Raw genomic sequence first — 12,216 nt, 5'->3', positions numbered from 1 at the left:
TTAAATTAGCTAAAGTACAAAAAACAAACAAACAAACACTAAATTAGAGAAAATAATAAACAAATTACAGATATTTAAACTAATCACACCTAATCTAATAGCCCTATTAAAATAAAAAAGCCCCCCTAAAATAAAAAAAAAACCCTAGCCTAAACTAAACTACCAATAACCCTTAAAAGGGCCTTTTGCAGGGCATTGCCCCAAAGTAACCAGCTCTTTTACCTGTAAAAAAAAAATACAAACAACCCCCCAACAGTAAAACCCACCACCCACATAACCAACCCCCCAAATAAAATGCTAGCTAAAAAAAACCTAAGCTCCCCATTGCCCTGAAAAGGGCATTTGGATGGGCATTGCCCTTAAAAGGACAGTTAGCTCTAATGCTGCCTTAAGTCCCTAACCTAAAAATAAAACCCACCCAATACACCCTTGAAAAAACCTAACACTAACCCCCTGAAGATCGACTTACCAGGAGACGTCTTCATCCAAGCCGGGCCGAAGTCCTCAACGAAGCCGGGAGAAGTCTTCATCCAAGCCAGGCGAAGTGGTTCGCCAGGCGAAGTGGTTCGCCAGGCGAAGTGGTTCTCCAGACGGGCAGAAGTCTTCATCCAAGCCGGGCGAAGTGGTCTTCCAGACGGGCAGAAGTCTTCATCCAGACAGCATCGTCTATCTTCATCCATCCGGAGCGGAGCGGGTCCATCTTCAAGACATACGACACGGAGCATCCTCTTCTTCCGACGACTAAAGCTGAATGAAGGTACCTTTAAGTTACAGCTTTAGTCATCGGAAGAAGAGGATGCTCCGCGCCGGATGGATGAAGATACAGGTAAAAGAGCCCCCCAATGCTCAGCAAAAGGCCCTTTTAAGGGCTATTGGTAGTTTAGTTTAGTTTAGGCTAGGTTTATTTTTTATTTTTGGGGGGGCTTTTTTATTTTAATAGGGCTATTAGATTAGGTGTAATTAGTTTAAATATCTGTAATTTGTTTATTATTTTCTGTAATTTAGTGTTTTTTTGTACTTTAGCTAATTTAATTTAGGTAATTGTATTTAATTTAGTTAATGTATTTAATTATATTGTAGTGTTAGTGTAACTTAGGTTAGGTTTTATTTTACAGGTAAATTTGTCTTTATTTTAGCTAGGTAGTTATTACATAGTTAATAAATATTTAATAACTATTCTACCTAGTTAAAATAAATACAAACTTGCCTGTAAAATAAAAATAAACCCTAAGCTAGATACAATGTAACTATTAGTTATATTGTAGCTATCTTAGGGTTTATTTTACAGGTAAGTATTTCGTTTTAAATAGGGATAATGTAGTTAATGACAGGAATATTTATTTAGATTTATTTAAATTATATTTAAGTTAGTGGGTGTTAGTTTTAGGGTTAGACTTAGGTTTAGGGGTTAATAACTTTAATATAGTGGCGGCGACGTTGGGGGTGGCAGATTAGGGGTTAATAAATATAATGTAGGTGGCGGCGGTGTCCGGAGCGGCAGATTGGGGGTTAAAAATTTTATTATAGTGTTTGCAATGCGGGAGGGCCTCGGTTTAGGGGTTAATAGGTAGTTTATGGGTGTTAGTGTACTTTTTAGCACTTTAGTTATGAGTTTTATGCTACAGCGTTGTGCCATAAAACTCTTAACTACTGACTTTTAAATGCGTTAGGACTCTTGACAGGAGAGGGTGTACCGCTCACTTTTTGGCCTCCCAGTACAGACTCGTAATACCAGCGCTATGGAAGTCCCATAGAAAAAAGACTTTACAAAGTTTATGTAAGTCGTTTTGTGGTAAGGCCAAAGAAGTGTGCGGTGCCCCTAAACCTGCAAGACTCTTAATACCAGCAGGCGTAAAAAAGCAGCGTTAGGACCTCTTAACACTGCTTTTTTACCCTAACGCACAACACGTAATCTAGCCGATAGGTAGTTGCATACCAGCTTTAGACAAGAATGCCCAGATATTGCTTTTACTTGGTAGAGACATTCTAAGAATACACAAGGTATGCCAGCAATGTAATGGACCTCATAATTTCCCATACGCTCAGAGACTTGACCTTTCCTGGGTAATAGTTGGAGATGCCTGTATAGGAAATATCTACAGAACAGACATTGCTAATTCCTTCAAAACGAATGTGTTAATTGATGGACGACCATCTTACTTCGAATCATGTCCAAATCACTACCATGTAAAGGAGAGACTTGGAATCTATGAATATTCATACTATGCCAGTCAAGATAATATGGTTACTTCCTTACCAGATGATGACAACATTGGAAGTACAGTGTTCAACACAACACAGCATGACAAACTAGCTCCTTCTATTGAAGATATAAAATTCTTTGTTCATTAACTTGAGAAATTCTTTAAGGATGACTCATACAGTTGGGTAGCCCCTCTGCCATTTCACAATCCAAGATAAAGGTTACCTAACAACAGAGTTCAAGCACTCTCTAGACTTTTTTCCTTACAACGTACTCTAGAGACAGATCCAAAGATAAAGAAACATTCTGTATCATTCATGCAGAAGATATTTGAAAATAAGCATGCAGAGCCAGCTCCTCCACTAAAAGGTGAAGAATGTTGGTATTATCCTTCATTTGGCGTCTATCATCTACACAAACCAGGTCAAATAAGAGTTATATTTGATTCAAGTGCACAGTATGAAGGCATGTCAATCAATGGTGTTCTTCTTACTGGACCTAACCTTACTAACAGTCTCTTAGGAGTATTAATCAGGTTCAGGAAAGAACCTGTAGCATTCATGGCTGACATACAACAGATGTTCTATTGTTTCATTGTTCGAGAAGACAATAGGAATTACCTCAGGTTTCTGTGGCATGGCAACAATAAAACTAGTGCTGAGATTATAGATTATCACATGAGCGTGCATGTCTTCGGCAACAGTCCATCACCTGCATTGGCAATATATGGACTGAGAAGAACAGCTCAAGAAGGTGAAAGGAAATATGGAACAGATACCAGAAAATATGTAGAAAGAGACTTCTATGTGGATGATGGAATCAAGTCTGTACTTACAGATGAAGAAGCCATTGGTCTGCTTAAAAGAACACAAAGGATGCTATCTGTAGCAAACCTAAGGCTTCATAAAATAGTCTCAAACAGCAGCAAGGTGTTGAAAGCCTTTCCTCCTGCAGACCATGCAACGGTCTGCAAGGACTTAGATCTAGGTACAGATACACCACCAGTACAACAAAGTCTTGGTCTACATTGGAAAATATCAACTGATGAATTCGTATTTAAAGTTTCTACTAATGAAAAGCCATACACTAAACATGGTGTTTTATCGATTATTAACAGTCTTTATGACCCACTGGGGTTTGTAGCTCCAGTGACTATACAAGGAAAGTCTCTGCTTAGGCAGCTTTCATCAGAGTCAAAGACCTGGGATACTTTACTACCTATAGAGAAACATCAGATGTGGGAAAAGTGGAAGGATTCTTTGAAGGCTCTTGAAAAGCTTTGTATCACACGTTGTTATGCTTCTATATCTCTATCAACAGCTACAGTAACAGAGATTTACATCTTCTCAGATGCATCTACAGAAGCTATTGCAGCAGTGGCCTACCTAAAAGTGACAGACATTGAAGGAAAACTACATGTAGGATTTATGAGCAACCGAGTAGAATGCATCAGATCTACAAAACCAGAGCAATGGTATTACGTACCTATTGACCAAAATACTGTAGATCTTGTAATCTGGTCATTAACTTCAGCACACTTCATGAAATTGACATGGCTGACAGGACCAGCATTCTGGCTACACTATACAGATACAACATCAACCAGTACTACATTTGCGTTTGTAGGACCGGATAAAGAGAACCACCTTCAAGCTACTACACTTTTTACCAGTGTACCTGGTCTTGGATTACAGAAGTTGTACTTCTTCTATTTCACATTGACTGTGATTACACTCATAGACACTGGTTGACAATTTTTAAGGATGATAATAGAGAGATGACTAGAAGGGACAGTACCAGCCCTGCTACTATTCAAGAATAACATGGACTCATGTTTGCATTTTGTATGTTTCTCTCTCTCTTTCTTTGTCTTGCAGGTCTCATGGATATAGAGGCTTCAATCAACATTTGTATGTTTATTGATTGATTTATATAGTGGTATCTACAGATACCAGATGGGGAGTGTTCTGTCCATATTATCATATGTACATCTTTAAGTGCTATTTTAGTTCTTGTGCTCCCTCTAGTGTTATGATTTATTATTGTATTCATTTTTAATGTATAATTCTCTGTTCTACCTCTGACCTTTTGGGGTCACTTCCTGCCACCATTTTAGTTTTATTCAGTGTATGCAAAGTTTGCTAGAACTTTCTGCTAATAGCTTTGTAGAGGCAAATTCTTTTTTCCTGGCATTACCACTTCTGGAACCTCAGAATTCTTTCTCCTGCAACAATAAAGCATGAAGGATTCACAAATCTCTGCTGTGGTACTTGTCTGAGTTAAGCTATTGCTGGATTCTACTAACTATAAGTAAGATTGCATATTCTAAATTCCCATCAGAAGGCAGTCATCTTGCAAACAGTAGATGAAGTCAGAATAAAAGCTATTCCTTGAATTAAAGTCAATGTAACAGTTTTAATCCAAAATTTAAACCTATAGCCTTATTACAATTGTCCTTGCCTGCAATATCTGATTTAGTTGATGCCATGTCACTATATTACTTTCTCATGGATAATATGGAAAGTTTATTTCAAATGTTGCATTCTCTCTCAGCTTTTGTGTATTTAAATTTAAATACATTCAAATAAATAAATAAAATGTGCACATTTTATATTTATATATCTCAAAAACTACTAAATAGATTGTAGTGGTTGCTAGCAGACTAAAACCTCACATTTAAGTTTAATTAATACATAAAGTTAAAGGGATATGAAACCCAAAAAGTTTATTTTGTGATTCAGACAGAGCATACCATTTAAAAAAAAAAGTTTCAAAATTGCTTTTATTATCAAATTTGATTTGTTCCCATGGTATTCTGTACTGAAGAGCATGCAAATTTAAGCAACTTTCTAATTTACTCCTATTATCGATTTTTCTTTGTTCTCTTGCTTTCTGTATTTGAAAAATAGGTAATCTAAGCTATGTTTTTGGTTCAGGACCATGGAAAGCACTTGTGTATTGGTGGGTGAATTTTTCCTCCAATCAGCAAGAACAACACAGTGTGTTCACCAAAAATAGGCCGGGATCTAAACTTACATTCTTGCATTTCAAATAAAGATACCAAGAGAATGAAGAAACTTTGATAATAGGAGTAAATTAGAAAGTTGCTTAAAATGTCATGCTCTATCTGAATTACGAAAGAAAAAATTTGGGTTCAGTGTCCCTTTAAACAAAAAAGATACAAAGAGAACAAAGAACATTTGATAATAGAAGCAAATTAGAAAGTTGTTTAGTTGTGCACGCTCTATATGAATAATAAAAAAAAAATTGGGTTTCATATCCCTTTAAAGAGGTATAATCATTACAAATGAGGCACATAAAGGAACATTTGATCACAATATTATAGCATGTAGCAGTTATACCACACTAAGAAACACAACTCTGTAAAAAATATAGCAAGCCCTGTAATTAGAACATTGTTGCCAAATTAAAGATATTTCATACAAGAGATTTGTGTACAGTTTTTATTCCAACTGTACCTGCAATGGGCTCTGGTGGCTTCCTAGGTTTCACAACAAGCTTAACTCCTCCACCAAAAATAGCTGCCCACATTCGACCATTTAAGGGGTGTGCTGCAAGTCTAAACAGTTCTGTGCTGGAATCAGTGGCAAGACCATGTATCAGTAGGCTAACATAGACTGCTACAACAGCTTCACACAGCAAAACATTTAACTTTGGCTGATCCTCATCTTGGGCAGTAGTGAGAAGGTTTATCAGAGAGCTGACACCTGTAAAAGTCAACAAAAATGTTTTGTTGCAGTTGCATTTTTTTCAATTATTTAAATGGGCTTACAACAGTTTTATCCTAATAATTGTATACACAAGTCTAAAATAACATTTGGCAAACATCATTTTTTTAAAATAACTATTTATTTTAGTTGTAAACATTACCTTTCCGCTCCCTCATACTGCAGGTCTGCTGTCTTTTTCAAGCTGCAAGCAGTGTACACTCTTCTAGTAACGGAACTACTCAACCCTGGTGCAATTTTTTTTGGGGGCCCCCAAAAGGTAACTCAGTAGTAAGCAATAGCAATAATATATATAATAGATAGATCTGTAACCTGTACTGATTAAAAGGCTCCTCTGCATTAGGATTGCACACATTCCGCACATGCATATGTATAGACAGACTGCTATGGGTCCCCCCCCCAGCCCTTGGGCCCTGATGCCACCGCACCTGCTGCACCAATGGTAGTCCCACCCCTGCACCCTTTTGATTTCCCACAGAATCAGTGAGTGACAGTGATCCTGCACCTGCAGTCAATAGCCAAGTGCACGGCTTGACTGAATGTTGGAGACTAGCAGAGGGTTGTGGAATCAGGACTATTTTGTAAACAAAAGAACTACATAAATTTACTTTTTTAATGTAAATAAAATATCATTCAATAGACCCAGGTAGAGTCTGTTTAGCATATTTTTTTAGCTTTATGTCCCTTTAAAAACCAAATAGTTGCGAGAAAAACTACTATGTATTTTGACACAAATGTTAAACAGATAAGCAAACAAAAAACATAATAGGTTATGATCTACTGCAACAGTGCTTCATGATAGAAACAAGCCATTCGATATAGAAAATAAGAAGAAGAGATATACCTTACATATCTTTAAAATACAACCCCACCTGGCCATGAAGCTGGAGATGAATTAGGTGTACAATGTTCTTCAATACTTTCTGTTCTCAATCTCCGTCTCTCACTCAAAAGAAGCCCTTGATAGACCATTCCTGTAAACTGATTTGTTTCCGTTTGACTGCTATATAAAAACACAAAAAAGTGTGCTCACTGAATCAGTACCATGCAGAAATTAAAAATGAAAACTAATGCTACTTTAATATTCATACATTTGGAATATATGTTTGTTTATGAATATTGCAGGATTTTTTTTACAGTATATACATACCCTACTTTGAACTTATATTGAATGGATTTGAGACTTTAGTAGTCAGGATAGTTACCATGGTGAATTTGCACCAACACTTACAGCTCACCAATTAAAAGAGGTTATCAGAATTTAACAGCTTATTCTCTAGACTTCAGTGGAATTTAGCTGTATAAAATTACAAAATAGTTGCAATGACACAAAGTGGTGAAATGATATTAAAGGGACATAATACTCATATGCTAAATCACTTGAAACTGATGCAGTATAAATGTAAAAAGCTGACGGGAAAATATCACCTGAGCATCTCTATGTAAAAAAGGAAGATATTTTACCGCACAATCTCCTCAGCTCAGCAGAGTAAGTTCTGTGTAAAAAGTTATACTCAACTGCTCCCAACTGCAGGCAAAAAAAAAAAAAAAATGAAGAAATGAAGAGCAGCCAATCAGCATCAGCAGTGCTGAGGTCATGAACTTTTACTGTGATCTCATGAGATTTCATTGTAAACTTCCTTTACCTGATTGGTGAAATAAGATGAGAGTGCACGATGCTCATCCCTTCAGCTGTCCTATGACAGACACACTAATATGCTGCTTAGAAATCCTTTACAATGGGAGGTGGCTACTGAGGAACTTTTGAGGTAAAATATCTTTCTTTTTTACATAGAGATGTTCAGGAGATATTTTCTAGTCAGCTTTTTACAGCTATGCTGCATCACTTTCAAGTGTTTAAACATTTGGGTATTATGGCCCTTTAAAAAAACATGGGAGAGACATGATACATTACCTATAGCTATGGCTGTCACACAATGCCTGGTATATAGAAGCGGAAAGAGAAGCTGCCAACAGGTGTAGTGTGTAAACCTTAAACAGAAAATTTAAATTTCACTTTAAAACAACATTTACAATTGAAAGCAAAATTTTCAATATCTGTGTGGGACATGCTCCATAGAAGGGCATCGATCTCACACACAACATTCTACAAAAATAATTATAATTAACAAAAACATACATTATAAATATATCGTTCTGTAACCCCCAAGCGCAATTTGTGAATCGGACATCAGATAAGAGTCTAAGGGTCCTAAAAGCTTGTGCAAACGTGTTTACGCTTTCTTCCACTAGAACTGAAGCAAGTCTAACATGGTATTAGAAATAGGAAATCTGATTGTTTGTTCAGGTGTACAGCAAAATATAATTGACTTGTATTATCAGAGTTACTGTGTTATGTTGGTATCCTTTGTTGAAAAGCACATAGGCAGGAGCGTGTAGGTGAGTGGATTACATGACAGCAATTTTGCATAAATGATTTTAACAATGTTTTGCATTTTATCAAAACTGCTGCTATATAGCACTCCCGACATGAGTATACTATCTACCTAGGTATTTTCTGCAAAAAAGAATATCATGAGTACGAAGAACATTTGTATTTTTACGTTATAAGCTCTATCTGAATTATGAACACAAAATTCTGCATAGAATTCTCTCTTTAAAAATATTTATACTCTACAAAAAGGCTTTTTGTATCTAGTAGCTAAGGAGCCATGGCTCGTAACATTCTACCTTTAACATCTAATGGTTTGGATAATTCTACATATATCTATATATACATTAATTACCTAACTATTAAAAATGTGCACCTGGTTCTACAATATTGTAGATAGTTCCAAAGGTTTAATCTGAATATTTGTCTAGCTCTGACATAATACATGTTTTCGGATGGTAGACAGTGAAACGCTGGACATTCATTCACACTGTGCATCAATTTTAGGTTCCAAATATAAACATGGAGCCCATTCATGTCAAACAAGAACTTGATACAGTAATTGTATGTTTCTCTATGCTTCTTTATTACATGAAAAATATATGGGTGAACCGTTTTTATCTTTAAACACACTGCAGTCAGCTTAGAAATAGACTTTTTTTTTTCAATGGACATCACAAACAGAGAAAATGTTGGTAGTTATGCGTGCAATTGTGTACCCATCTACAGCCAGGCAAACAGAATTAAAATTGCAGCCAAATATCTCCCACTACACAGTTTCCTCATAAGCAGCAAGCTTCTGTTAGAATCACACAACATGTTCATAAGTGAATATTCATAAAATGCACATATTGAAAGCCACAATACATGGTGTCCTAAATGTGCCTAAAACAACTGTGCTTGTCTGACAACAAAGACATAGGAAGTATGGAGGGTATATGATCATCCTGTCCGGAGGACATAAAAAAAAAAGGTTTCTAGTAGCAAGGGAATCAGTCTCATACACAACCAAAAATGTGAGATTTGGGGTTTTTGGTTTCTGTCTGGCCAAGATAAGTAAGTAACATAATACACATTGTTAATGCAACACAATGTGCAAATAGTTTTCCGCTGTTTAATATCATTTGTCATTAAATATCATTGCTAATATATGTCACAATTACAAATGTAATCAAACTATAAGCTAAACAAGAATACAATTAAGAAATATGTGTGTGTATATATATATATATATATTATATATAACATAATTTATGTAAGAACTTACCTGATAAATTCATTTCTTTCATTTTGGCAAGAGTCCATGAGCTAGTGACGTATGGGATATACAATCCTACCAGGAGGGGCAAAGTTTCCCAAACCTCAAAATGCCTATAAATACACCCCTCACCACACCCACAATTCAGTTTAACTAATAGCCAAGTAGTGGGGTGATAAAGAAAGGAGTAAAAAGCATCAACAAAGAAATTTGGAATAATTGTGCTTTATACAAAAAATCATAACCACCATAAAAAGGGTGGGCCTCATGGACTCTTGCCAATATGAAAGAAATTAATTTATCAGGTAAGTTCTTACATAAATTATGTTTTCTTTCATGTAATTGGCAAGAGTCCATGAGCTAGTGACGTATGGGATATCAAATACCCAAAATGTGAAATTCACGCAAGAGTCACTAGCGAGGGAGGGATAAAAAATAAACAGCCAAATGCTGAAAAACATAATTTATGTAAGAACTTACCTGATAAATTAATTTCTTTCATATTAGCAAGAGTCCATGAGCTAGTGACGTATGGGATATACATTCCTACCAGGAGGGGCAAAGTTTCCCAAACCTCAAAATGCCTATAAATACACCCCTCACCACACCCACAAATCAGTTTAACGAATAGCCAAGAAGTGGGGTGATAAGAAAAAAGCGCGAAAGCATAAAAAATAAGGAATTGGAATAATTGTGCTTTATACAAAAAAATCATAACCACCACAAAAAAAGGGTGGGCCTCATGGACTCTTGCTAATATGAAAGAAATGAATTTATCAGGTAAGTTCTTACATAAATTATGTTTTCTTTCATGTAATTAGCAAGAGTCCATGAGCTAGTGACGTATGGGATAATGACTACCCAAGATGTGGATCTTTCCACGCAAGAGTCACTAGAGAGGGAGGGAGAAAATAAAGACAGCCAATTCCTGCTGAAAATAATCCACACCCAAAATAAAGTTTAAATGAAAACATAAGCAGAAGATTCAAACTGAAACAGCTGCTTGAAGTACTTTTCTAACAAAAACTGCTTCAGAAGAAGAAAACACATCAAAATGGTAGAATTTAGTAAAAGTATGCAAAGAAGACCAAGTTGCTGCTTTGCAAATCTGATCAACCGAAGCTTCATTCCTAAACGCCCAGGAAGTAGAAACTGACTTAGTCAAATGAGCTGTAATCCTTTGAGGCAGAGTTTTACCCGACTCAACATAGGCATGATGAATTAAAGATTTCAACCAAGATGCCAAAGAAATGGCAGAAGCTTTCTGGCCTTTTCTAGAACCGGAAAAGATGACAAATAGACTAGAAGTCTTTCGGAAATTCTTAGTAGCTTCAATTCCTTAGAATTCTTAGGATTAGGACATAATGAAGGAACCACAATTTCTCTACTAATGTTGTTAGAATACACAACCTTAGGAAAAAATTCAAAAGAAGTTCGCAACACCGCCTTATCCTGATGAAAAATCAGAAAAGGAGACTCACAAGAAAGAGCAGATAATTCAGAGACTCTTCTGGCAGAAGAGATGGCCAAAAGAAACAAAACTTTCCAAGAAAGAAGTTTAATGTCCAAATGAATGCATGGGTTCAAAAGGAGGAGCTAGAAGAGCCGCCAGAACCAAATTCAAACTCCAAGGAGGAGAAATTGACTGAATGACAGGTTTTATACGAACCAAGTCTTGTACAAAACAATGAATATCAGGAAGATTAGCAATCTTTCTGTGAAAAAGAACAGAAAGGGCAGAGATTTGTCCTGTCAAGGAACTTGCGGACAAACCTTTATCTAAACCATCCTGAGGAAACTGTAAAAAAATTCTCGGAATTCTAAAAGAATGCCAGGAAAAATGATGAGAATTTACTAAGAAATATAAGTCTTCCAGACTCTATAATATATCTCTCTAGATACAGATTTACGAGCCTGTAACATAGTATTAATCACAGAGTCAGAGAAACCTCTTTGACCAAGAATCAAGCGTTCAATCTCCATACCCTTAAATTTAAAGATTTGAGATCCTGATGGAAAAAAGGACCTTGCGACAGAAGGTCTGGTCTTAACGGAAGAGCCCACGGTTGGCAAGAGGCCATCCGAAAAAGAATCCGTCCATGCTGGAGCTACCAGCAGAACAAACGAGCATTCCTTCAGAATCTTGGAGAATACTCTTGGAAGAAAAACTAGAGGCGGAGAGATATAGGCAGGATGATACTTCCAAGGAAGTGATAATGCATTCACTGCCTCCGCCTGAGGATCCCGGGGTCTGAACAGATACCTGGGAAGTTTCTTGTTTAGATGAGAAACCATCAGATCTATTTCTGGAAGTTCCCACATTTGAACAATCTGAAGAAATACCTCTGGGTGAAGAGACCATTCGCCCGGATGCAACGTTTGGCGACTGAGATAATCCGCTTCCCAATTGTCTATTCCTGGAATATGAACCGCAGAGATTAGACAGGAGCTGGATTCCGCCCAAACCAGAATTCGAGATACTTCTTTCATAGCCAGAGGACTGTGAGTCCCTCCTTGATGATTGATGTATGCCACAGTTGTGACATTGTCTGTCTGAAAACAAATGAACGACTCTCTCTTCAGAAGAGGCCAAGACTGAAGAGCTCTGAAAATT

General features: G+C 36.6%; 1 protein-coding gene across 2 annotated transcripts in view; it reads right to left on the bottom strand.

Annotated features, from left to right (window-relative positions):
• The window catches only part of DMXL2 (Dmx like 2), a 641,271-nt gene that overhangs the window by 225,864 nt on the left and 403,191 nt on the right, over positions 1 to 12,216 (bottom strand). For both annotated transcript variants that reach the window (XM_053717470.1, XM_053717469.1), the window contains exons 26-28: positions 7,868 to 7,944; positions 6,825 to 6,955; positions 5,683 to 5,931 (exon numbers count right to left, since the gene is read on the bottom strand). In XM_053717470.1, the coding sequence (XP_053573445.1) occupies positions 5,683 to 5,931; positions 6,825 to 6,955; positions 7,868 to 7,944 (457 nt within the window). The remainder of the gene's footprint in view (positions 1 to 5,682; positions 5,932 to 6,824; positions 6,956 to 7,867; positions 7,945 to 12,216) is intronic.

This window comes from Bombina bombina, chromosome 6, assembly GCF_027579735.1.
Source record: "Bombina bombina isolate aBomBom1 chromosome 6, aBomBom1.pri, whole genome shotgun sequence".
NCBI classification, from domain to species: Eukaryota; Metazoa; Chordata; class Amphibia; order Anura; family Bombinatoridae; genus Bombina; species Bombina bombina.
This window is presented reverse-complemented; position numbering and strand designations above follow the sequence as displayed.